Source organism: Marmota monax, unplaced genomic scaffold (assembly GCF_021218885.2).
Source record: "Marmota monax isolate L192 unplaced genomic scaffold, Marmota_monax_Labrador192_F-V1.1 WCK01_AAM20220418_F8-fsc00152, whole genome shotgun sequence".
NCBI classification, from domain to species: Eukaryota; Metazoa; Chordata; class Mammalia; order Rodentia; family Sciuridae; genus Marmota; species Marmota monax.
This window is the reverse complement of record NW_026694348.1, coordinates 179684-205627: the sequence shown is the minus strand read 5'-3', so window position 1 is coordinate 205627 and position 25944 is coordinate 179684. Positions and strand designations below refer to the sequence as shown.

The window sequence follows — 25944 nt, the reverse complement described above, 5'->3', positions numbered from 1 at the left end:
ATGGGCATGGATGGAGAGAACAATGAAGCCAAGAAGCTGGAGGAGCTAGCAGAAGCCGAAAGAGGCAGAGCTTTGTCAAACACCAATTTTATACAAAAAAGAAGAGGAGGCCAGTAATGGGCCTTAGGGGATCACTTCCCATTGCTCTAAGGAGGGGAACCAGACTGGAGGTAGGTAGAGAAGTGGAAGGCAGGTAGCAATCTGAGAAGGCTATTTCAGTGCCTGGGATGGTGAGAATGGATGAGTAGAGGGATGTTACGGAGAGAGGTCTGACAGGTTTGGTGACTGTGTATATCCTGAGAGGAAGAATTGGGCGGGGCAGAGTGGGGGTGGTACCTGTATCAGTAGGGTTCCATCAGCAAGGCAGAACTCTAGGGGTCATGGAATTAAGGATTTATTTTTAAAATCAGACCATATACATTTGGTGGGAAAACTGGGCTTTTGAATATCTGGAAAGAAGGCTTGGAGGATCAGAGAAGTCCTTAACCCAGTCAGGCTGAAAAGCCAGGGGTGTCTAGCTTCTACTAGGACCAGGAAGGAGTGGCTAACAGTGAAATCTAGAGGAAGAGTTTGCCTCTGTGGGTCCACAGGCAGTTGTGGGCTGATAAGCCTGGGCTGCTGTTGATTAACAATGTCTGCAGTTTGGAGGAAAAGCCAGAGGCAGGGTAATGGGGAGCAGAGGACAAGCTGAAACCTGCCAGACACTACTGTATCTATGAGTAAATGCATAGGACTATGACAGCATTCAGATATGATGTCCCCAAAAATCTCATATGGATTCTTTCCTTGAAGGAGTCTAACCTGGAACCACAGAGGAAGAGGGATTCCTGGGAAACATAATTTCCAGCTAACACAGGTGATGATAGAAGATTCTGGAGGAAATGATAGCATGGTAGCAAGCTCCTTTTTTTTTTTTTTTTTTTCCGTGGTGCTAGGGATTGAACCCAGGGCCTTGTGCATGTGAGGCAAGCCCTCTACCAACTGAGCTATATCCCTAGTCCTCCTTTTCTTTTTCTTTCTTTCTTTTTTTCTTATTTATTTATTTTGGTATCAGGGATTGAACTCAGGGGTGCCTAACCACTGAGCCACATCCCAGCCTTTTTTGTTTTTTATATATATATATATATATATATACATACATATATTTGATTTTGAGACAGGGTCTTGCTTAGTTGCTTAGAGCCTCACTAAATTGCTGAGGCTGGCTTCCAGCCAGCAATCTTCCTGCCTCAGCCTCCCAAGTTGCTGGGATACAGTGTGCACCACTATGCCTAGCATGAGACAGTACATTTAATGAATGCTCCTTCCTTTAGAAATTCCAAAGGCAAATTTGTAAGTATAACTTGTGATCTGTTGCTTCACCGTCCTTCTGAATCACAAAGAGAGCTGTGACTGAGGTTCCAGTGATGCAGTAAACATTCCACACTGGAAGCTCTAACATCAAGTCAGGAAAGCCTCCTCCACGGGCAGTACCACCATCTTCACTATCTCTGCCTCAGGAATCGCCCACCAATTTTATTTCCACTACCACCATCACTATTCAAGTTGAAGAAACAGAGGCTCCACAAAGTGGGGAAAAATAAGGGCAAAGAGAGAACAATTCCACAGGCAAATAGAAATAAAAATGGATCTGGATATGGAAATTAATAGTGCGTTAAGGTATTTAATTTTTTTGTTGTTGGATAACAAATGTAGTTAATGAATAATTACATGCACAGTATTTTTTTTTCTTTCTTCTTCTTCTTCTTTTTTTTTTTTTGGTACCAGGGATTGAACCTTGGGGCCCTTAACCACTGAGCTACATCCCCAGCCCCTTTGATTTTTTTTTTATTTTGAGACAGAGTCTTGTCAAATTGCCAAGCCTAGTCTCAAACTTGCAATCCTCCTGCCTCAGCCTCCTGAGTTACTAGGATTACAGGTGTGTGTTATTACACCTAGCTCTACTCTATGCTCTTAATCGGTCACCTTTTTATTTTATTTTATTTGTACTAGGGATTTAACCTAGAGGCACTTTATCACTGAGCTATATCCCCAGCCCTTTTTAAGACAGGGTCTCACTAGTCTCACTAAGATGTTTAGGGCCTCAGTGAGTAGCTGAGAGTAACTTCAAACTTGTGACCCTCATATCTGGCTTCCCAGTTGCTAGGATTACAGGTATGTGCCACTGCACCTGCATATTTATTTTAATATTTAAAAATATTTTTATTTTATTATTTTTTTTGAGAGAGAGAGAGAGAGAGAATTTTAATATTTATTTTTTAATTTTTTCGGTGGACACAACATCTTTGTTTGTATGTGGTGCTGAGGATCGAACCCGGGCCACACGCATGCCAGGCAAGCGCGCTACCGCTTGAGCCACATCCCCAGCCCAAAATATTCTTATTTTAATTGACCAGCTATATTTATAATTAATTTATTACAGGTTGTGTATCCCTAAACCCAAAATTCTGAAATCTGAAATACTCCAAAATCCAAAGCTTTCTGAGCACCATGATGATACAGAAAATTCAACACCATGAAACTGTTTCATGCACAAAGTTATTGTGTATAAAATTACCTTTGGGCTACATGTATAAGGTGTGTATGAAACACAAATGAGTTTTTAATTTAGATTTGGGTCTCATCTCCAGGATATTTCATTATGTACAGGAAACCATACAAAATCTGAAAAAATTCAAAACCCAGAACATCCTCTGGTCTCAAATATTTCAGATAAGGGCCACTCAACCAGTGTCTTGAATGTCTGAGTGAATGAACGGACATGGAGTGACAAATTAGGTTCTATGAATGGCTTCATGTTTGTGAGGGCTGTGCCAAAGTTGTCCCCTACATATAGAAAAAGGAAGTTGGAGCCAAGTGTAGTGGCACATGCCTATAATCCCAGTGGCTCATGAGGCTGAGGCAGGAGGATGGCAACTTCAAAGCCAGCCTCAGCAAAAGCAAGGCCCTTAGCAACTCAGTGAGACCCTGTCTTTAAATAAAATACAAAATAGGGCTGGGGATGTGACTCAGTGGTGGAGTGCCCCTGAGTTCAATCCCTGGTATCTTCCACCCGCCCCCCCCCCAGCACCCCCCAAAAAAAGAAAAGAAAAAGGAAGTTCTGACATCCAAGAGTAATTACCAAGCAAATCAATATTATGGTGCTTTGTGCATTGTCCCAAATGTCATTTATAACTTGTAAAAATGTCATTCTTTCCAGGAATTACCAAGAAATAGCAATCACAAATCTGATATACATTTTGGTCAAAAAAGTTTAAAAGAAAGTAATAGAACTGTTTTCCCTACTTCTCTGTGTGCCTGCCCATTTCTTTTCTGGGTCCTCTTTCTCCTTTTGTCCGCTTAATTCCTTTAGATTTGCCTCGAACCCCTTGCTGATATCTCTTTCTTTCTTACTTTTTGGTATTGGGGATTGAACTGAGGGATGTTTCGCCACTGAGATATAGCCCCAGCCTTTTTTTTTTTGAGAGAGAATTTTTTAATATATATATTTTTTTTAGTTTTCGGAGGACACAACATCTTTATTTTATTTTTATGTCGTACTGAGTATCGAACCCAGCGCCCCGCGCATGCGAGGTAAGCGCGCTACCGTGTGAGCCACATCCCCAGCCCCCCAGCCATTTTTTATTTTGAGACAGAGTCTTCCTAATTGTTGAGACTGACCTTGAATTTATGATCCTCCTGCTTGGGTCTGTGGAGCTGCTGGGATCACAGTAGTTGCAACACCAACAGCCAAAGGGTGTCTCTCTCTCTCTCTCTTTTTTGAAAAGTCCTAAGTGCATCCTCAGTTTTTCTTAACTTTATAATCATATCTAGATTTGTAGGCCATTTTATTTCTTCAGCTAATTTTGAGAAAACAAAACGAAATACTCTGTAGTATTAATGCAGTCTTATAATCTAGCTGACTTCAAGTGTAACAAATATGGCTACCTTTAACACTTGGAAATTGAAAATGAACATATGCACAAAATGACTGTGAGTACATTCTTTTTTCCTTCCTTTTTTTTTTGAGTGCCAAGATTGAACTCAGGGTTGCTTAACCACTGAGCTATATTCCCCTATTTATTTATTTTTATGTAGCGCTAAGGATCAAGCCCAGGGCCTCCCACGTGCCAGGTGAGCGCTTTACCCCTGAGCCACAATCCCAGCCCCTCATAGCTCTTTTTAAGACAGGGTCAGCCAGCATGGTGGCACATGCCTGGAATCTCAGCAGCTCTGGAGGCTGAGGCAGGAGGATGGCAAGTTCAAAGCCAGCCTCAGCAAAAAGAAAGGTTTTTATTTAGAGACCCTGTTTCTAAATAAAATACAAAAAAAAAAAAAAAAGGCGGGGGGGAGGCTGCAGTAGTGACTCAGTAGTCAAGTGCCCTGAGTTCAATCCCCCGTACCAAAAAAAAAAAAAAAAGACAGGGTCTCACTAAGTTGCTGGGGCTGATTTTGAACTCCAATCTTTTTGCCTCAGCTTCCTGGAATTACTGGCGTATGCCACTGCACCCAGTTTAACTGAATTTTTTTAGGTCACTTTTTTCAGGGTTTATAATGCTATTCCCAGGTAGAAGAGTCCATGGTTGGGAGCAAAGATAGCGCTCTGACCTTTACCGCATATGACTTGTTTAAGACTCTTATTAATGACCTGGATTAGCATGTGGAAGTACTGAGATCTTTTCCCCTCCTTGTCTCAAAGGAAGGACGAAAGCCTTATTCATTTGGGAATCTTAGCACCTTCCATAGTAGCTGATTGAAGTAATTGGATGCTAATCAAATTTGTTGATGAGACTGAAGTATGGATGCCATTAGCTCAGCAAGGTTGCTCACACCTGTAATCCCAGCAGCTCAGGAGGCTGAGGCTGGAGGATTGCAAATCCAAAGCAATTTAGTGAGTCGCAAAATCAAAAATATAACAGTCTGGGGATGTGACTCAATGCTTAAGTGTCCCTAGATTCAATTCCTCGTTAAAAAAAAAACAAACTATATATATATATATATATATATATATATATATATATATATAGCATTGATTTAAAAATTAATATGTAATATGATATGAACATTGGCTTTAAAATAGGGTGTGGTGGTATAGCGGTTAAGCACCCCTGGGTTCAATCCCAGGTACACACACACACAAAAAAAATTCTGGGTATGTATCTCAGAGACCAAATGTTCCTAGGATTAGTTCCTCATATCACTAGATAAATAAGTAAAGTGGATGGTGACACAGATAAAACAAGAATAAAAAATTGTTGATAACAGTTAAAGCAGGTGATGGTCATAGAGGGGTTTATTTTATTCTTCTCTCTACTTTTGGAGTTATTTATTTATTTATTTATTTGTACTGGGAATTGAACCAGGGATACTCTATCAGTGAGCTGCATCCATAGCATTTATTTTGAGACAGAATCTCATTAAGTTGCCCAGATTGGTTTCCAATTTGGGATCCTCTGCCTCAGACTCTGTAGTACCTATGATTATAGGCATGGGGACCACAACCAGCTACTTTTTGGGTAGTTGAAAAACATTTTCTCCAGGTTCAGTGGCACATGCAATTTAGCGAGACCCTATCTCAACAGGAATAAAAAGGACTGGAAATATAGCTCAGTGTTAGAGTGTCCCTAGGTTCAATCCCTAGTACCACAAAACAAAAATAAAAACTTCGTTTTATTGAAATTCCCCAAAATTTGTTGTTGAAGCAAAGCTAAGAAGTCTTGCTAATTTGCAAGCATTCTAGAGACATTTATTTATTTATTCATTCTTTTTTTTTTTTTTTTTTGGTCTGATTCTGTGGATAAAACCCAAGACATGGTAGGCACGGAGCTTCATCCCCAACCCTTTTTAATAATACCATTTTGAGAAAAGTTCTTGCTAAATTGCTTAGGCTGGTCTCAAATGTATAATACTCCTTCCTTAGCCTTCTGAGTAGCTGGGATTATAGGTGTGCATCACCATACCTGGTTTACTTAGGATGTTCTTAGAGGATCTAGGTATTAGTGTGGTAGACGCCCCCAATTCCCATATAGAACACAAATGTTAAATATACCTGTAGCAAAGACACTTTACATATTAATTGAAGATGAACTAGTTTTCAAAAGTCACATTTCATAAACATTTAAAATCGTTGTTGATTTTTTTCAGAGTTTAAATTATTTCATAACCTAAACCTTTGTTATTGTTTTCAGGTTTTTTTTGTTTTTTTTTTTTTCCCACAGGTACTTGGAAAGATCTGAGGCTCTAGAAGTTGTCTGTAAAATGAATAAAAATGGCCTATGTGCTGAGCGCTGTTTTAGATATTCTGATGGGAAGGAGTATAAGAAAGGGTGTTGCCGGTCACGGTGGTGCATACCTATAATCCCAGCGGCTCTGGAGGCTGAGGCAGGGAGATCATAGGTTCGAACCCAGCCTCAGCCATTTATCGAGGCTGTAAGCAACCATCTGAGACCCTGTAAAAAATAAAAATGGTGGGGGATGTGGCTTAGAGGTTAAGCAACCTCTGGGTTCAGTCCAGAGTATATGTATGATCCAGCAGCTCCACCTCTTTCCCTTTTTGGTACTAGAGAGGTACTTTACTGCTGAACTATGTCCCCAGAACTTTTAATTTTTTTTTTCTTTGAGACAAGTTCTCACTAATTTGCTGAGAGTCTCACTCCTTTGCTGAAGCTGACTTCAAACTTGTGATCCTTTGCCTCAATTTTCCAAATCACCTGTTTTCTTTCCTGCCCTCAACTCATACCTCTTCACTGTAGTTTTTTTAAAAAATCCATTTTTACTATCATTCCTTTTATTAGTCTACTTGATTTTGGTTAGGTTTTTGTTTTTGTTTTAGTTTTTCAGTACTGAGGATATAACTCAGGAACTCTACATTCTTTTATTTCTCCTTTTCTTTTTTTTGCAAGAGAGTCTTACTACACTGTCCATACTGACCTGCATATTTGCCATCTTCCTGCCTCAGCCTCCCCAGTAGCGGGGATTACAGGCATGCCCCACCACAACTGGCTTGAAGAGTGTCAAGAATTTCATTGCATTTTCCTAGATTGTATATATGTTTCTTCTTGTTTGCAGAGTGTTTTGGAAAACAAGAAAATGGAATGAAAAAACATCGACATTTGAATCGGATGAGAATGTTTCCGTCCCACGCAGAAAAAAGCAATTTAAGAAGGCCAAACTTTTGAAATCTAGAAAACAGAGCGAAGAGCTTCAGGAAGCTAAACGAGAGATCACATTCCCCTGTTCCTTATGCAAGCAGGAAATTGTCACGACTGGCATTTTCTTCCACAAGAAGCAACATGCAGTTCTGGCTACATTGGATTTCCCATGGATGGGTGGTAGGAAACCCCCATTTTCAGTCCTGGATGCTCAGAGACAATTTATAATTTCCCAACTATTGTCATCTTTTGAGTTCAATGAAAAAATCCTACAGAACATTAATAATGCTTTTGAACTACTTGAGAAAAGACAAATCCCATTATACTATAAGATTATTGATTACATTGATGGGAGTTCCGTGTCTTCTCAACATATACCTCATCTATTAATTAAAGGTGTAGCCATCTGCGGAGACAGAAATGCTGCGTGGAAAGTAGACATGAATGATAAATTCACTGTCATGAATAATTTTGGCAATAAACCCAATGTGTGTTTTTTTGGTTTGTTTGACGGACACCACGGTGCCGCAGCAGCAGACTTGGCATCAGCAGAGCTCCCGATTTTACTTCTCCATCAACTTTCCAAATTTGATCCTTCCTACCAAATGACGACTGAACAGCAAGAAATCATCAATTCCTTCCACACTGTGTTTAGAGAAGAATACACGGCAATAGAAGACCTCTTCTCCTCCATATACAAAAAGCCAAGAGCATTGAAGTATGAGTATGAGGACACACACAAAGCATTTGCAAAAGCGTTTTGGAGAATGGATAGGCTTTTACGTCTTGGAAGGAATGAAGTTTCCAGGGTCCGATGGAGTGGCTGTTCTGCAGTTACTTGTGTACTGGAAGGCAGCATTAAAAATCCTCATGTTAATAAGAATTGGAAAGGAACCAATAACTGGGATGGATTATCAAAGAACAACCCTTCCCAGATGATGCCACAAATAATTTCAGGAGTATTACACATTGCAAATGCTGGTATGTATATCTTATAGCAATAGATAAAACCTTAACATTTTTGATTCCCGGCAGTAAAATTCATGCTCCCAGAATATTAATATTATTATTTAGTTACTTATTAATGCCTAGAATCACAATGATCATTTTAAGAAACAATAACCAAGCTGAGTGTGGTGGTAAATGCCTATAATCCTAGTGACTTGGGAGTCTGAGGCAGGAGGATCCCAAGTTTGAGGCCAGCCTCAGCAACTTAGTGTGGCCCTAAGCAACCTAGTTAGATCCCATCTCAAATTTTTTAAATTGATTTTGTTATTTTTTTTAAATACACGACAACAGTGGAATGCATTACAATCCCTATTACCTATATAGAGCACAATTTTTCATATCTCTGTATATAAAGTATGTTCACGTCAATTTATACCATTAGGCATGTACTTTTTTTTTGCATTACAATTCTTTTTTTTTTTTTAACTCTCCTCTGTCTTCCTTAGAGCAGACTTTATTTTTTAATTTTTTTTAAAGAGAGAGAGAGAGAATTTTTATTTATTTTTTTAGTTTTCAGCGGACACAACATCTTTGTTTGTATGTGGTGCTGAGGATCAAACCCGGGCCGCACGCATGCCAGGCGAGTGCACTACCTCCTGAGCCACATCCCCAGCCCTGCATTACAATTCTTAATACACATATATACCACAATTTTTCATATCTCTGTTTGTATATAAGGTGTATTGACACCCAATTCAAGTCTTCATACATGTACTTTGTATAATGATGTCCATCACATTCCACCATCCTTGCTAATCCCCTTCCCCCTTCCTTTCCCTCCCTTGATCTAATTCTCCCTTGATCTCCCTCCCTACCCCACTATGAGTCACCCCCCTTATATCAGAGAAAACATTTGGCATTTTTTTGGGGGGGGATTGGCTGACTTCACTTAGCATTATCTTCTCCAATGCCATCCATTTACCTGCAAATGCCATGATTTCCCATCTCAAATTCAAAAAATAAAAATAAAAAGTGCTAGGGATGCTGGGCGCGGTGGTGCACGCCTGTAATCCCAGCAGTCTGGGAGGCTGAGGCAAGAGGATCGCAAGTTCAAAGCCAGCCTCAGCAACTTTGAGGTGTTAAGCAACTCAGTGAGACCCCTCTCTCTAAATAAAATACAAAATAGGGCTGGGGATATGGCTCAGAGGTTGAGTGCCCCTGAGTTCAATTCTCAGTATCCAAAAAGAAAAAGTGCTGGAGATGTATTCAGTGGTAAAACACCCCTGTTCAATCCCCAGTTCAAAAAAATAAAAAAAGAATAACCCCAGAAAACTAGTTGTACATATTTTTCCAAGAGAAAGCCCTCATAATCCAATCATTTCACTTCTAAACATTGTTTTGTTTTTTTAAAGGTTCTAAACATTGTTGCATTGCCTGTGAGCTTCTGGGGGAAACTTCCAGATCCAAACCATAACAACTTAAATCCAAACAAAACAAACAAACAAACAAAAAAACTGGACACATTTACTTTGTTCATAACAATAGAAAGTTGTTTGATTATTCTTAGTGTGATTGCTCAAATTGGTCAATTATTATGATAATTAATACAAAAATTAATAGACCATCCTCATGCTCCGGGGCCAGGAAACACTAGTTTAATCTCAGAAAGATTAACAGTTCATGCTGCAATTCTATATGTGTGCATGTGTGCATTCTCTCTCTCTCTCTCTCTCTCTTCTGATACTGGGGATTAAAATCAGCGGTGCTTTACTACTGAGATACATTTCCAAACCTTTTATGGTTTTTTTTTTATTTTGAGACAGAGTCTCCCTAAGTTACTAAAGTTCTCAATAAGTTGCTGACTCTGGCCTTGAACTTGTGATGTTCCTGTCTTAGAAGTCCCAAGTGACTGGGATTATAGGCATGTACCTATATATATCCAGCTTGCCTTTTTGTTATTTATGTTTAGGAAGTAATTCTTCTGACCTTTAAAGTTTTTATTTATTTATTTATTGGTACTGGGGATTGAACCCAGAGGAGTTTTGCTGCTTTTTATCTTGAGACAGAATTTTCACTAAATGAGGCTGACCTTGAATTGTGATCCTCCTGCTTTAGCCTTCAATTACTGTTGAGATCAAAGGTGTGTGCCCCTGTGCCCAGCTGACCTTTAGTTCTTAAAATCCTAGCTTAGGAGTTTGCCAAAATGGAAAATCCAGAGATAAAGAGTCTTAGAAAAATTAACCTGAGTTCCATGAGTTGTGTTGATAGTGTTCCATGGCCCTTTCCGTACAAAAAAATTATAATTTGTGTTAGTGTCTGTTTACTGAATACTGGATACAGAGTAATTTTTTTCTCATTTAGTCTTTCAAAAATACAAATATCTAATTATATCTTGGTGTCACTAACTCAGTATTTCAGATGAGAAATGGAAACTCAGACAGGTGAGATGATTTGTTCCAGGTTTCAGAGGTAATGAGGACTGGACCTGGAAATCCTTTCATGATGTCATGCTCTACCTTTCAAGGAGTTTGCCTCAGAGATCACAAGGCTGGGCCTCAGTGCATGGTTTTGGGGCAGACACGGCATTTCAAAGGCCACACAGTTACAAAATCCATTACAAGGCCAAGGCCCGTGACAGTTAAATATTTCTGATACAGCTCTACTTCTCAGCCCCAAATGTGGAGGACTCCAGATTAACCAATATCAAGAAACTAAGTGCAATGCCAAGTGCCTCAGAGTCTTTGTCATTTTTTGTGTCTACACTGAGGTTCCAAACAACTTTAGAGCAGGCCTACTTCAAGGATTGATGTTTTTCAGATTTCAGGCCAACCTAGGAACTGACCCTATATTTTTGGAATTTTGACATCTATTAGAAAATATCATTTGACACAGGATTCTTATAAATTAAATGAGAAATGATGGGATATTCAATATTCAATAACTAGACATTATTTTAAATGTCTTGTATACCATGATTCATTGTTTCTAGACTCTTTTCTATTTGGTCAGTTATAATCTCTAGGTCAAATATTTGTTTGCATTTAATTTTCAGGTCTATGCAATTGTGTTAAATTATTTCATTTAGACAGCCTGCTGCTTTTTTTTTTTTTTTTTTTTTTTTTGGTACTAGGGATTGAGCCCAGAGGTGCTTTGCCACTAAGCTTTACTAAGTTACATCCCCAATCCATTTTATTTTTTACTTTGAGACAGGGTCTCACTAAGTTGCCAAATCGGGTCTTGAACTTGCGATCCTGCCTCTGCCTCCACAGTGGATGTTGTGTGCCACCATGTCTGTTTTTATCTTCACAGAAATTTAGTTTTCAAAATAACTGAAAAGTATCTAGAATGCTTTCTTACAGGAGCACTGTTGTGGCAAAAATCATGACTGTATTGCAGAATGCATTTTTTTTTCACATTATGTCTATCTATTAAAATGTAGCTGGGCATGGTGGTGTATGCCTGTAATCTCAGTGATGTGGGAGGCTGAGGCAAGAGGATCGCAACTTTGAGGCCAGCCCCAGAAACCTAGCAAGGCCCTAAGCAACTTTTTCATTTTTGTAGTGCTGGGGATCGAACCCAGAGCCTTGCACATGCTAGGCAAGTGCTCTACTTCTGAGCTATAACACCAGCCAAGAACTGTGGTTATTCCCCCCCCCCCAATCCCCCTGGGGATTGGACCCCGAGGCACTTAACCACTGAGTAACATTCCCAGGCATTTAAATTTTTTTTTTTTTTTTTTTTTTTTTTACTTTGAGACAGATCTTGCTAATTTGGTGAAGGGGGGCTCAAATTTGCAATCCTTCTGCTTCAGCCGCCTGTGTTACTAGGCTCATAGGCATGTACCACAATATCCAGGTACATTTTTGTATTTTGTAAAATAATTAGCCAGATGTAGAGGTGCACATTGTAATTCCAGTGACTCATGAGGCTGAGGTAAGGAAGGATCACAAATTTCAGGCCAGTCTCAGAAATATAGGAAGAACCTCTGTCAAAAAACAAAACAGAACAAAAAAGCCCAAAGAAAGAAATAAGAAACAGATATAATTAGAGCAAGGAAATTTGTTCTCTTGTTTGAAATTCATAAAATATAAAATTCCTAAAAAAATTAGGTTTGCGTACAGCTCTAGAATTTTAAAAATACATTTACCTTATAATAAAACATGAGTGTAGGGCTGGGGTTGTGGCTCAGTGGTAGAGCGCTCGCCTAGCACATGTGGGACCCCGGGTTTGATCCTCAGCACCACATTAAAAAAATAAATAAGTGAAATAAAGGTATTGTGTCCAACCACAACTAAAAAATAAATATTAAAAAAATGTGAGTATAATGATGAAACTGTTGAATAAATGTTGAATTTGTGCATGTGTAAAAAATTCCAAAATAACATTCTTAATTTTTTTTTATTATTCCCATTTTTATTGCATTTTATAATTTCTCTTAATGATTTTTATTTCCTTTTAATCCTCAAAGGATTAAAACACTAACATAACTAAATATATATATATATATATATATATATATATATACATATATATATATATATATATATATATATATATATATATATATATATATGTTGTGTGTATGTATATCACAATTAAACTTTTTCCTAGCATCAAAAACTCCACGAATTTTACATCTCCCCCCATCTCCACCCCCAGTTCTGAGGATTGAACCAAGTGCTTCACACATGCCAGGCAAGTATTCTACCACTGAACAACCTCCCCAGCCCTTTCAAGTTTTCTTTTAAGGCAGGGTCTGGATAAATTGCCCAGGCTGGCTTTGAATTTGAGATGTTCTTGTCTCAGTCTCCCCAGTAACTGGGATTACAGTTGTCTGTCACTCTGATTTTAGATATCTTATTGGGCATAAGGTGACATCTCATTGTAATTTTGATTTCCATTTCCCTGATGATATTGGGTATCAAGTGCTTATTAGCCATTTGAATATCCATAAAAATGCTATTCAAATGTTTTTTTTTTTTTGATGATATGGTGGATTAAACACTCAGAGCACTCTATCACAACTACATCCTCCGTCCTTTTCTATTTTTTATTTTGAGAAAGGATCTCTCTAAATTGTTGAGGCTGGCCTTGAACTTGAGATCTTCCTGTCTCAGCCTCCTGAGTAGCTGGGATTACAGGTGTGGGCCTTCTTCTTGTCTTCCTAGAATAAATCCTGCTTAATCAAGGCCTATAATTTTTTACATATTGTTGGAGTGGTTTGCTAGTACTTTGTGAAGGAGTTTTTCATTATGTATCTAGGTTAAGGATTTTATCCATCCATATAGATATCTAAATCTATATATATTTTCTGGTTCTGGGGATTAAACCCAGGGCATGGTACACGCTAGGCAAGTGCTCTGTCACCCCAGCCCCTCTCTTTATTGATATTCTCTATTTGGTGGACCATCATGCTTTCCTTTTGGAGCCATACCTTCCTTTAGCACTTTATCTGATAAAATCCAATGTTTGGGCTTCCTCCATTCTTATTATCTCATTTCCCTGCCTTTGAACGAGCTATACTTTTATGTTTCTTTGTCTTATAATTTTTGGTTTTTTAAAATTGGATATTTTAAGTAACAGATTGTTCTCCCCTCCCGGGGTTTGTAGTTGCTGCTGTTCTTAAGTGACTTTCCTGAACTGTCAAAATCTCCATGCTTGTGTGTAGCCATAATGGCGGTGCTTGGTCAGCTTAGGAGTCAGCTAATATTTAGGCTGAGATTCCCTTCAATGCCTCCCTTGAACCAATACATCTTGCAGTCATTGTTGGGACTGAGAGGGTCTGTGTTTTGTTGGGTCTATCTTTAATAAAATGGCACGCACTTTAAGACTTTGTATTAGCTTCCACTTCTTCTTTAGGTGGGTGAAGCCTCAAGGTCAATCAGTCATGAGAATTCAGGTCCTGTGCATGTGTAAAGGTTGAATATGTGCATGTTCTATTTTCTCAGAAATGCATTGCGCTTTATAAAACCATGGCTTGCTCAGTTACTGAGGCTGGTCTTGAGCTTGTGATCCTCCTGACTCAGACTTCTGAGTAACTGGGGTTACAGAGGTGCACCATGAGCCCAGTAGTTCTGGCAATTTTTAAAGTAAGCCTCCTCTTAAGCCTAAATGCTTTCACTGCCAAATGCTTTCAGGCAGCTGTGATTTTAAATAATTGCTGCTGTTTGTTTTTGACAAACACCTTGGGAATAGAGTTGTTTGCACAGAGTAAATGCTGAGTCAGGTCAAATAATGACAAGATCTCACAATGGAGCTTTTTTTTTTTTTTTTTGCAGAGTTTCAAGTCAGTTCAAATAGTGACAATTCTTTGGGGATTTTGTTTTAAAGGGAAGTCCAAAGCTATCCTATCTTCTGCAGAGAACTAGGTTGTTCAGTTTCACAGCAACCATCATTATGAGGTTGCTGCTTTTTAATACCACTGCAGAGCGAGAGCAGTTTGAAGCAGGTCAAGTTAAAGGCTAAAAATCCCACTGTTCTCACCACCTGTAGTTGTTTCTCTTGGAAAATATATTTCAGATTTTTGCAAGATGTAGGTTAATTTCTAGAAAGTTGATTTCCACCATTTTTTCCAGCATACTTTCTCACTGCTTTTGCTGAAAAGATTTTTACGTGTTTACCCTGCCTGATCCACTACATTAATTTTTTTTTCAAAAAGATTTGGGTGCCCTTTTCACCATTTGTCACAGATGCAACCTTGACTCATCATATACCAGTATTGATCATTTTTAATTTTTTTAAAATTTTGCAGTTCTGGGAATTGAGCCCAGGGGTTCTCTCTCATTGAAATACATCCCAGCTCTTTTTATTTTATTTTATTTTTTGAGACAGGGTCTTGCTACATTGCCCAGGCTGGCCTCAAACTTGGAAACCTTCTGCTTTAGCTTCCCTAGTTCCTGGAATTGCAGGTGTGCATCACTGTGCTGGCTAATGACAATTTTAACTTTATTTCAAGCACTATAGTTACCCCGGAACACTTTAATTCTATTCACTCCCTCCTTACCTATATTTTGCTGTATATTTTAATTTCATAAGAAAATCCTTACAGCATGGTAGAGATAAAGTTCAGTGGTAGAGTTCTTGTGTAGCATGTGCCAGGACCTAAATTTGATCTGATGCCCAGCACCAAAAACAAAACAAAATAAACAAACAAAAAAACACCACAAAAACAAAAAACAGCCTGACGCAGTGACGCACACGTGTAATCCCAGCAGCTTGGGAGGCTGAGGTGGGAGGATCAGGAATTCAAAGCCAGCTTCAGCAACTTAGCCAGGCACTAAGCAACTCATTGAGAACCCCGTCTCTAAATAAAATACAAAAAAGGGCTGGGGGTGGCTCAGTAGTTAAGTGCCTTTGAGTTCAATCCCTGATACTAAAGAAAACAACAAAACAAAACACAACAACCACAAGATATTATTATTGGCTTATGCATTTTTTTAATCTAATCATTTTTCCAAATTTTTACTATTGTTCACAAACTTTCTTTTTTCATCTGTAATGTTTTCTCTTCTGTCTGAAGTACATCCACTAGAATTTCTATTAGTGAGGGTTCATTGGTGGCAAATATAGACTTTTGTTGTTTTTCTACTTAGTTATACATGACAGCAGAATGCATTGTAATTCATTGTACACAAATAGAGCAAAACATTTCAATTCTTGGGTTGTACATGATATACAGTCACACCATTTGTGAAATCATATATGTACCTAGAGTAATGATGTCCATCTCATTCCACCATCTTTCCTGCCCCATGCCCCCTCCCCCAAATACAGACTTTGTGTGATATTCTTTTTCTTGACAGATATTTTTGTGGAGTAAAAATTGTAGTTTGGCAGGTTGTTTTCTCTTAGCATTTCAAAGAAATTATTCCCCCCTTCTGCTTTCTATTGTTGCTGATAAAAAGCCGTCTATTGAAGGTAATCGGGTTTTTTTTTTTCCTGCTTTAAATATATTTTGGTCTTTGATGGGGCCTAATTTCACTAAGATTATCTATAATTAGATTTTTAAAAAATTGTAAATGTGGGATATTTTGGCTTCTTGTCTTTGTGAATTGACATCTAATGCTATCTTTTCAAATTTTGCCTCTGTTCCATTTTTTCCATTCTGAAGCTATAATTAAGCTTATATTATAATGTCTTTCTCTATCACTAATGTCATTTCTGAGACATTACTGAGCTCAACTAATTTTTCTGTTTTTGTGTGGTAGTTTGAACAATTTCTCTCTATTCATAAATTCAAGCACTTCCATTTTTCTAATATTTTAGTTGATTTTTTTTTTACTGTTTTTTTGTTTTTGGTTCTTTTTTTCTTAAATAACCTTGGTTATTCTTATGATTACTCATTTCTTTCATATGTATACATTTTTTATTCTCCTTTCTGAGATAGGGTTACTAAGTTGTCTAGACCTGAGCTCAAGTGATCCTTCTGTAGATTCCCAAGTAGCTGAGACTACAGGTGTGCCCCACCACGCCCAGCCCCTTTCTCTCTTCATATATATATGTGTGTGTGTATACGTATACAAATATACATATATATAAATATTTTTTTTTTTTTTGGTAACAGGGATTGAACACAGAGGCATTTACCCCTGAGCCACATCCTCAGTCCCTTTCAAAAATTATTTTATTTAGAGATAGGTTCTCCTTAAATTGCTTAGGGCCTCATCAAGTTGTTGAGGCTAGCTTTTTGAAGTCACAATTGTCCTGGCTCAGCCTCCTGAGTTTCTGGGATTACAGGCGTGAGCTACCACAATTCCAAAAAAAAAAAAAAAAAAAAAAATTAACATTTAATGTTTAGTTGTAGGTGGACACAATACCTTTATTTTATTTTTATGTGATGCCAAGGATCAAACCCAGTGTCTCACGCGTGCTAGGCAAGCGCTTTATCTCTGAGCCACAACCCTAACTCCTTCCATATATTTTTAAATTGGTCTTATTCTTAAACTTATTACACATTCACTTAATATTTTTTGTCTGCTAATTCTAGTGTTCAGTATCTTTGTATCTATTTCTGCTATGTGATTTCTGCTAGCTTTTTGTTCTGGTGTTTGATTTCACTTTTGTTGCTGTTATTGTTGGTATTATGGATTTAACCAAGAACTCAGGGGCAATTTACCACTGAGTACATCCCCAGGCCTTTTTAGTTTTTGAGATAGGGCCTCTTTTTTAAGTTGATGAGGCTGGCTTTGTACTTGATATCTTCCTGCCTCAGCCTCCCCAACTACTGGGATTATAGGTGTGAACCACCTTGCCTGGCCTGTTAGAAAATTCTATTTTCCTAAAAACTCATTTAATTACATCATAGTCACAGAATATACATTATGATTTACATTTTTAATTTATTGAGACTTGTTTTATGACTCAAGAGTATGGTCTATCTTGTTAAATGTTTTGTGTGTACCTCCTATGATTGAGTGATTTTTAAATATCAATTAGGCCAAGTCCTTGGCATTATTTTTCAAGTCCTCAGTGTTCTTACTGATTTTATTTTATGCATTGACTTCACAGTCTATCCGTTATTAAGAGAGTTCAACTGAAACTGACTATAATTGTTGATTTTGCTTTCAGAATTTTGAGGAACTATTAGATATATGTTTAGGAATGCTAATGTTTGCTTGTTCAATAGGTCTTTTTTTTTTGGTACTGGGGATTGAACTCAGAGGCTCTCGACCATTGAGCCACATCCCCAGCACTATTTTGTATTTTATTTAGAGACAGGGTCTCACTGAGATGCTTAGCGCCTCACTGTTGCTGAGGCTGTGTCTCTTCCTTTTAATTGGGTGTTTATTCTATTTATATTCAGTATGATTGTTAGTATGGTAAAATATGTTCCATCTAGTCTTTAATCCTTTTTGTTTTTTTTTGGCTGAACTGGGGATGGAACCCAGGGTTCTGCACGTACTAGGCACAGTGTACCAATAATCTACATCCGCAGTCCTTTTTATCCTGTTCTTGAGACAGAGCTTCCTCAAATTGGCCAGGCTACCTTCTATCTTGCAATTATAGGTATGTGCCTCAGCACTTCGCTTACTGGCTTCTTTAGAATTAGTTTATTATTGTATTAAATCTCCTTTGACATATTATTAGCTGTATTTTTTTTTTTTTGTACTGGGGTGCCCTACATCCCCAGTCTGACAGTCCTTCCATCCATCCATTCATTCTTGCAGTGGGGATTGGACAGGGGGGCGCCTTACCACTGAGCTACATCCCAGTCCATTTTGTTTTTTTCTTTTGAGACAGGGTCTCACCTTGTTGTCAAATTTGGTATTGAACTTGCGATCCTGTCTCCATCTCCATCTATAACCCACAGTCGATGGGGTTATAGGTGTGTGCCACCATATTCTTTATTTTCAGACAGGGTCTCACTAAATTGCTAGGATTACAGGCATGCACCACTGTACAGCCAGTTATAACTCTGACACTTAATAGTTTTGCGTTTTATACATCTTCCAATATCGTTTTTAACTTTTTTAAAGTTGTACATGGACACAATATCTTCATTTATTTTTATGTGGTGCTGAGGATCAAACCCAGGGCCTCATGTGTGCTAGGCAAGTGCTCTACCACTGAGTTACAACCCAACCCTTGTATTATACATCTTCAATTTCTCCAATCTACATTTAAGTGATATTATAGCACTTTGTAGATATAATAAAATTCTTATTATAGTACACTTTTGTTTATTCCCTCCTAGACTTATATATTTGTAATACATATTCTCTATCACTTTTCCTGTTAAACATTCAATTATCTTTTACATATTTTTCAATTAAAATGATATGTATACGTGTAATATGGGTTTTGGGATGATGAGACTTTATTTGTACCTCTGCTTTTAAAAGAAATATTCATTTGGTATATTGTTTTTAACTTTTTTAAAGTTGTCCATGGACATAACTCCAGGTTGACAGATTTTTCCTTTTAGTATGTTACTTACTAAAAGGAAAATATTACTTCACTGTCTTCTTGCTTGCATTGCTGTCACCACTTTCTGTGTTCCTCTGTACATAATATGGTTTCCCCCTTGTGGCTGGTTTAAAGATTTTCTTTGATTTTAAGCAATTTATGATGTATGCCAATTATTTTCTCCTCACTTTTCTCCCTAAAACACACAAATTTTGTACTTGAGGCTACTTGAAATTGTCCCTGGATCATTAATGCTCTTTGATTTTGAAACTTTTTTCTCTCTATGCTTTGTTTTGTAGTTTCTATTGCTATATTTTTAATTTCACTAACTTTTTCTTCAGTAACGTCTAATCTGCCATTAATCACATCTTGTGTGTTTTTCATTTTAGACATTGTTGTTTTCATCTCTAGAGCTCACCCTGGAATATACTAGACTCCTTTTTTCCTTACAAAAGTTGGAGATAACCCAGTGATTTTAGAAAGCAGTTACATTATTGCCTTCTGCATAAGAAACACTCTGAAGCCCCCCATTGTGGCATATGCTTGTTATCCAATTGAGGCAGAGGTAGCAAGATTAAGTCTGGAACGAATATGGGCAAATTAGTAAGACTGTTTTAAAATAAAGAAATAAAAAGGGCTGAGGATGTAGTTTAGTGGAAGAGTGCCCCTGGGTTCAATCCCCAGTACTGCCATCACCACTACAAAAACAAACAAACAAACATTTTGACTATACATTTTACCTTAAAAAGACATCATCACAAAGCAGCTCTTTTCAATTTTATTTTAGTTGTAGATGGACACAATATCTTGATTTTATTTATTTTTATGTGGTGCTGAGGATCGAAGGCAAGTGCTCCACCACCAAGCCACAACCCCAGCCCACAAAGCAGTTCTTTTAACTTTTTTTTTTTTTTTTTTGGTGCTGAGGATTGAACCCAGGACCTTGCACATGCAAGGAAAGCACCCTACCAACTGAGCTATATCCCCAGCCTCACAAAGCAGCTCTTTTTAACCCCAAATTATTGTCCCCAAATATGTTGTTGTTTTTCCAGTGACGGTTATATTTTTGTTCTGGCAATATATTCTGAAAAGCACAGTATCTCCAATTCTCAAAAGCTAGAAACTTTAACATTAGGAATTTGAACTCTTTAAGCTCAGATTAAAATTTTTTGTGCAATGGCTGAGTGAGGTGGCACAAGCCTGCACTCCTAAACTACTTGGGAGAATGTGGTAGGAGTTCAAGGCCACTGAGCAATAGTGAGACCTAATCTCAAAGTAAAACAGGTTGGGGATATAACAGTAGAGTGCTTGCCTATTACGTTTGAGGTCCTGGGTTCAACCCTTAGTGTTTCCTTCTCCACAAAAAAATAGAACTTGTGTAATAGTTTTTAATCACACAGTTCACCACTTGGTTAGGCATTCATATTTTCCCTAAACAGATGGTACAGGAACATTTCTTCCTTTATTTTATTTTTGTAGTAGGGATTGAACCCACAGGTGCTTTACCAATAAGCTGCACCCTCACTTTTTTTTTTTTTTTTTTTTTTTGAGACAGGGTCTCACTAAATTGCTTAGGGTTTTGCTAAATTGCTGAGGCAGGCAAGCCTCAAACTCCTTCTGCCTCAGCTTCTCAAGTCACTGGGATTATAGGCATGCATCACTGAGAGAGCAGACAGTGCAGAAGGCTAAAATTTATCAAACTCTCAGAGACAAAACCAAAATCAAATTAGCTGTTTATCAGTTGGGGGTAGTGGCAGAAAGTTCGCCAAACTTGAGACCAGCATTGACAATTTAGTAAGACCCTGTCTCAAAAAATAAAAGGGCTGAGGATGTGGCTTATTGGTAAGTGTCCCTGGGTTCAATCAAAAGTTATTGACCATATTACCATTTTAAGTTCATATTCATACTAAAATTGTGTTGTTTTCATGGTGCTGGGGACTGAACCCAGGGGTGCTCTACCTCTATCCTCTTTGTTTCAAGACAGGGTCTTGCTAAATCCCCTAGACTGGCTTAAACTCGCAATCGTTGGCCAGGCAAGATTGCACACGCCTGTAATCCCAGCAGGCTGGGAACGCTGAGGTAGGAGGATTGTGAGTTCAAAGTCAGCCTCAGCAAAAGCGAGGAGCTAGGCAACTCAGTGAGACCCTGTCTCTAAATAAATTATTAAAAAAAAAAAAATAGGGCTGGGGATGTGGCTCAGTGCCCCTGAGTTCAATCCCTGGTACCAAAAACAACAAAAAAGCTTGCAATCCTCCTGTCTCAGCCTCCTAGGAGCTGGGATTATTTATAGGCATCTGCCACTGCACGTGGCTGTACTGAATTCTTTTCAAGTCAAGTCAAATGGCAGGGAAATGTGTTTTTTCTTTTTACTGAGTGAACTTTGGCTTGCCACATGCAAGTGAACACTTAGGAAGTGAATGGTCTTGACTATCTTGAACCAGATTCTGACCAATTTTCATAGCACTATTCACATTAAACACATATTTTTTTTTCTAATGTCAAAGAGGTACTGAATCATACATCCTAATGTTCTATTTAATCAACCATTATGTTGAGTACCATTTTCCATGATGCTTACCAAAAGTCAAGATTTTACCAATTTACCTTGTGCAAAACATAACTAGAATGATCAGCATTAAAGACAAATACAAAACTATACAGAATTGAGAAGCCTATTTTTAGAACTATCATTTACATACCTCTCATGTTTCCAAAATATATTTTTTATATATATATATATATATATATATCATCTTTTAAAAAAATTCTCGGGCTGGGGATGTGGCTCAAGCGGTAGCGCACTCGCCTGGCATGCGTGCGGCCTGGGTTCGATCCTCAGCACCACATACAAAGATGTTGTGTCCGCCAAAAACTAAAAAATAAATATCAAAAAATTCTCTCTTTAAAAAAAAAAATTCTCATTTTTTTGGTATCAGGGATTGAAACCAGGGGTGCTTAACCACTGAGCCACATCCCCAGCCCTTTGTTATGTTTTATTTAGAGACAGAGTCTCACAGAGTTGCTTATGGCCTAGCACTAAATTGCTGAGACTGGTTTGAAACACAATCTTCCTGCCTCAGCCTCCCAAGCTGCTGGGATTACAGGTGTGCATGCACAGCTATATCACCTTTTGGTCCCAATCCACACACACAGATATCAACATTTCACATAATGTAAATGGGCCAATGTTATTAATGTATACCCTACACTAATACTCCATCAAGTTACGCTTTCTGTCCCATCACTTGCATGAACCAGTTTTTTTCTTTTTTTTTTTCCTTCAGTACCCATGGCCTCACACATGCTAGGAAAAGCACTCTATCTAACTACATTTCCAGATCTTCTAAGCCTAAATTCTTTTACCTAAATAAAATGGATGGCTTAAGTCAAGCTCATGGTGCACTACTTTTATCCCAGCTATATAGGAGGCTGAAGCAGGAGGATTGAAAATCCAAGGTCAACCTGGGCAACTTAGTGAGTCCTAGCCTCAAAATAAAATTTAAGAGGACTGAATATGTTACTCAGTGTTAGAAAACTTGCCTAGCATGAATTGAAGCCCTGGGTTTAATCAAGCACCACAGAAAAGAGTGTTTAGAAATGAACCTCTGTAAGTGACAAAGTTCTGATCCTAGGTGTAGCATCGTATTTAAAAATCAGAATATTCTATCTAAGGTAAATTTGGCATCCTAATCTAGGAAATTTGAATTCTAAGGATATAATATTCAAATATAACTAACCCCATCTCAGAACATTTTTTTAATAAATCATGACTCTGTATCAAGAACAATTACATTCCTAAGAACTCAATATTTTTTTCTAAGAAACAAAACTGACTTTTAAAGAAACTTCAGTTTTAGTAATATTATCATCCTTTAATCTGTTTAGAGCATGTTTAGACTTTTAAGATTGCAATGAAGCACACACATGAATTCATTTGAAGTATGAACAAACTACCATCAAACTTTTTAACATTTCAGTTTTCAAATGAAGGGTTTAATTTCAATGTTGTGGCTGCCTGTTATCCATTTAATACATTAATGATACATATTTTTTGCACACATTGAAGGAACTTAGTAAGACTGAAATTAATAGTGGTATGAAAGTTAGAATGCCACTGTACATTCAGATTTTAACTTCAACCAGTTACACAACTGTCAGACTCTATTCTTTAAAAAAAAAAAAAATCAAAGGTGTTTTTAATTAAAGAAGCATTTATTTAAACATTTTAAAAATAAAACCCGGTTGCATGAAATATACGTTGATTATTAAAATGTTCAACTTGACTCTAAAATAAATAATATTCGGAAGCTGTTTCATTAAAAAAAAAAAAACTTTGATTTAGGAATTATTTTTAATTATTGGTGGTTTTAGTTATTTTAATACCAAACCCAGAATTTTAAAAAGTAAAACTTGTTTCTCAGTTTGAAACCTAACTTATCATAAAAAAATATTTTTACATGGCCTGCTTTCTGTTTAGCATTGAAATCACAGAATTAGTAAAGCTAACAGTATACTTTGACACAACTGGTTATTAAATCTGTAGGACAAAATTTTTTGTATTTTTAAATTATCTTTTAGGTAATGTACAAGCAGTCTTATGCAGAAATGGGAAAGGTTTTTGCCTAACCAAAGAACATACTACTCGAAACATCAAAGAAAGAAGAAGAGTACTTCAGACTGGAGCAGTAATCAGTTCAAATGAACCGTATGGGCTCCTAGAAGGGCAAATAAAAACCACAAGAGGACTTGGATTTCATGGAAATCTCAAACTGAAAAAATCCATTATCCCAGCACCTCAAACTATTTCTATTCCTATGGATGACTTATGTCAATTCCTTATCTTAGCTACTAATGGACTCTGGGAAGTTTTGGATAAAAAGGAAGTCACTGCAATGGTAATAACAATGTTTCATATGTATAAAGAAACATACACCTCAATCACACAGTTAGAAGCTCTACCATCTACAGGGCCTCCGCTTCTTCCAAACAGTGACAAAAGTAATAACGAATTTGAAAGTGATATCCACATATTGTTTCAGTGTGAATCCGAATCTGAAGAATATGTGTCAACCACAAATTCAAAAAACTCGTCTGACTATAGTATTGATGACCCGAAAAATGAAGAATTATCTTCACCAACAACTAGTCATGAGAATGAAATTGAAAGTGTAGATGATGAGCAAACAAGTATAAAAGAATTAGGCACTAAAAATTTCTATGAAGGTGCAGCTGAGTATATTAGCCATAAACTTGTAAATGCTGCTTTAGAGGCTGGATCCAGAGACAACATTACAGTTATGGTAATATTTCTCAGTGGAAGTGAATATCACTTGCTGCCATAAAATATAAAGTTCTAATTATCCAGAGAACCAAAATATAATGCCACAAAGCAATTTGTTTATGAAGCAGATGTTAGGATGATACATCAATACCATGTAAATAATTTTAAGAAAGTAGTAAATATAAAAGTAGATTTTAGGTTACATAATATAATTTACATATGTTCACCATTTTATGCCAAAAAAGAGAAAAACCAGTACTTGCTTTTTATACCACTTTATTCCAACCTGAGCACCTCAATATAAAACTAAACACTGGTGAACTGTTTTCCTTACTAATTCTGAATTACTGTAAAATGTACAAGTTCTGCTAGCAGTTCAACACTTAAATAGATTAAATCATCTCTGACACATGGTAGATTTCATATAATGAAAAGACCTAAAATAATTAGTGCAATATACTGAACTGATTAAAATAAAATGGACTTTGAAAAACAAGGCTGCAAGATTGTTACTAACAATGCAATATTTATGTTACAAATTACAGGTACATTGTTTATTATGGTTCTAGTTATGAGGAACAACTGAAGCCCCTTCCTTTCAAAGGAGGAAGAAATAATTAGCTGTTTTAGTAACTGTACATTTTGTATACTTTAAGCAATTCTTAAATATTACAGAAAAATAATAGACATATGGAGACAATGCAGTACCCTATTTACAGTACAGATGGAAATCAAATTTAAAGTAATCAAGTTTGAATGTACATAATTGTTAGTGCACTGACTATATTTATATCCAAAGGGAACAAAAGCCCCTTCCCTATCCCCAAACAAGACCTATATAATGGCCAGCAGTGATTAAATATAAATCACAGACACCTGGTTTGTTTCATTTTTGTTGAAGAGCTCACATGAAGAGAACACTATTTATTAAATTGCATTTATCTGTTTTTATACTCTTAAAACAAGATGGGGCTACATTTGCTTTTTTACCCCATTTAAAAAAATAACGGGACTGGCTATAATTTTGATGCCACTAATTTCCTTTTTCTTCCTGGAGATGTGGGACGGTATTCTTATGGTTAATTTATTATTAAAATGTGGAATGTACACTTTAGATAAAAGAAATTATCATTTGCCTGAATACTGCAGCTAAGCATAAACATCTGGAGAATCCTAAAAATGTTTTTCGAAAGTCCAAATTAATAATTTCTAAATCTTTAACATAGATGACTACTGCTCCAGTTTGGAGAAACTGGATGGTTAGCTGTGGATCCAGTCATTTATCTTTATCTCTAATGATGACAAATGATTCCCTCGTAACCTTCCAATGAAACAAGTATACACATAGTTCTCATCTTCCCTTTCTATTGCTGTAACATTAGTTAGAGGGATACATGCATGTTATTAAAAATTAAGTTCAAAACACATAAAATAATTCTGTATTAGAAACTGGACTCTATCGTAAGTCTCTTCTTTTTGGAAGTCATACTGGGCCGGTTAAATGCTCCAATCCCGCTGTTAACATTTAGGAAGCAGAATATTCCAGCTAGTTCAAACTGGAGGTTTAGTTACTACAACATTGACTCCTGGTTGGTTGTGTAGGTTCAGTAAGGTCTACTCCTCTTCCTCTAGTAGAATTTGCTCCTGGATTCTGTGGTTCATTCTTTGGCAACTTTTTAG

The 25944-nt window shown here is 37.2% G+C and overlaps 2 protein-coding genes across 2 annotated transcripts in view; one reads left to right on the top strand and one right to left on the bottom strand.

Annotated features, from left to right (window-relative positions):
* Pp2d1 (protein phosphatase 2C like domain containing 1) lies at positions 1 to 24760 on the top strand. Its single transcript, XM_058586559.1, has 3 exons — positions 1 to 113; positions 7048 to 8111; positions 23562 to 24760. The coding sequence occupies exons 1-3, from the start codon at positions 1 to 3 to the stop codon at positions 24323 to 24325; spliced, it is 1941 nt and encodes a 646-aa protein (XP_058442542.1). The 3' UTR covers positions 24326 to 24760.
* Positions 24524 to 25944, bottom strand: part of Rab5a (RAB5A, member RAS oncogene family) — a 28202-nt gene continuing 26781 nt past the window's right edge. The window contains exon 6 of the mRNA XM_046467725.2: positions 24524 to 25944. Coding sequence (XP_046323681.1) covers positions 25829 to 25944 — 116 coding nt within the window. The 3' untranslated portion in view covers positions 24524 to 25828.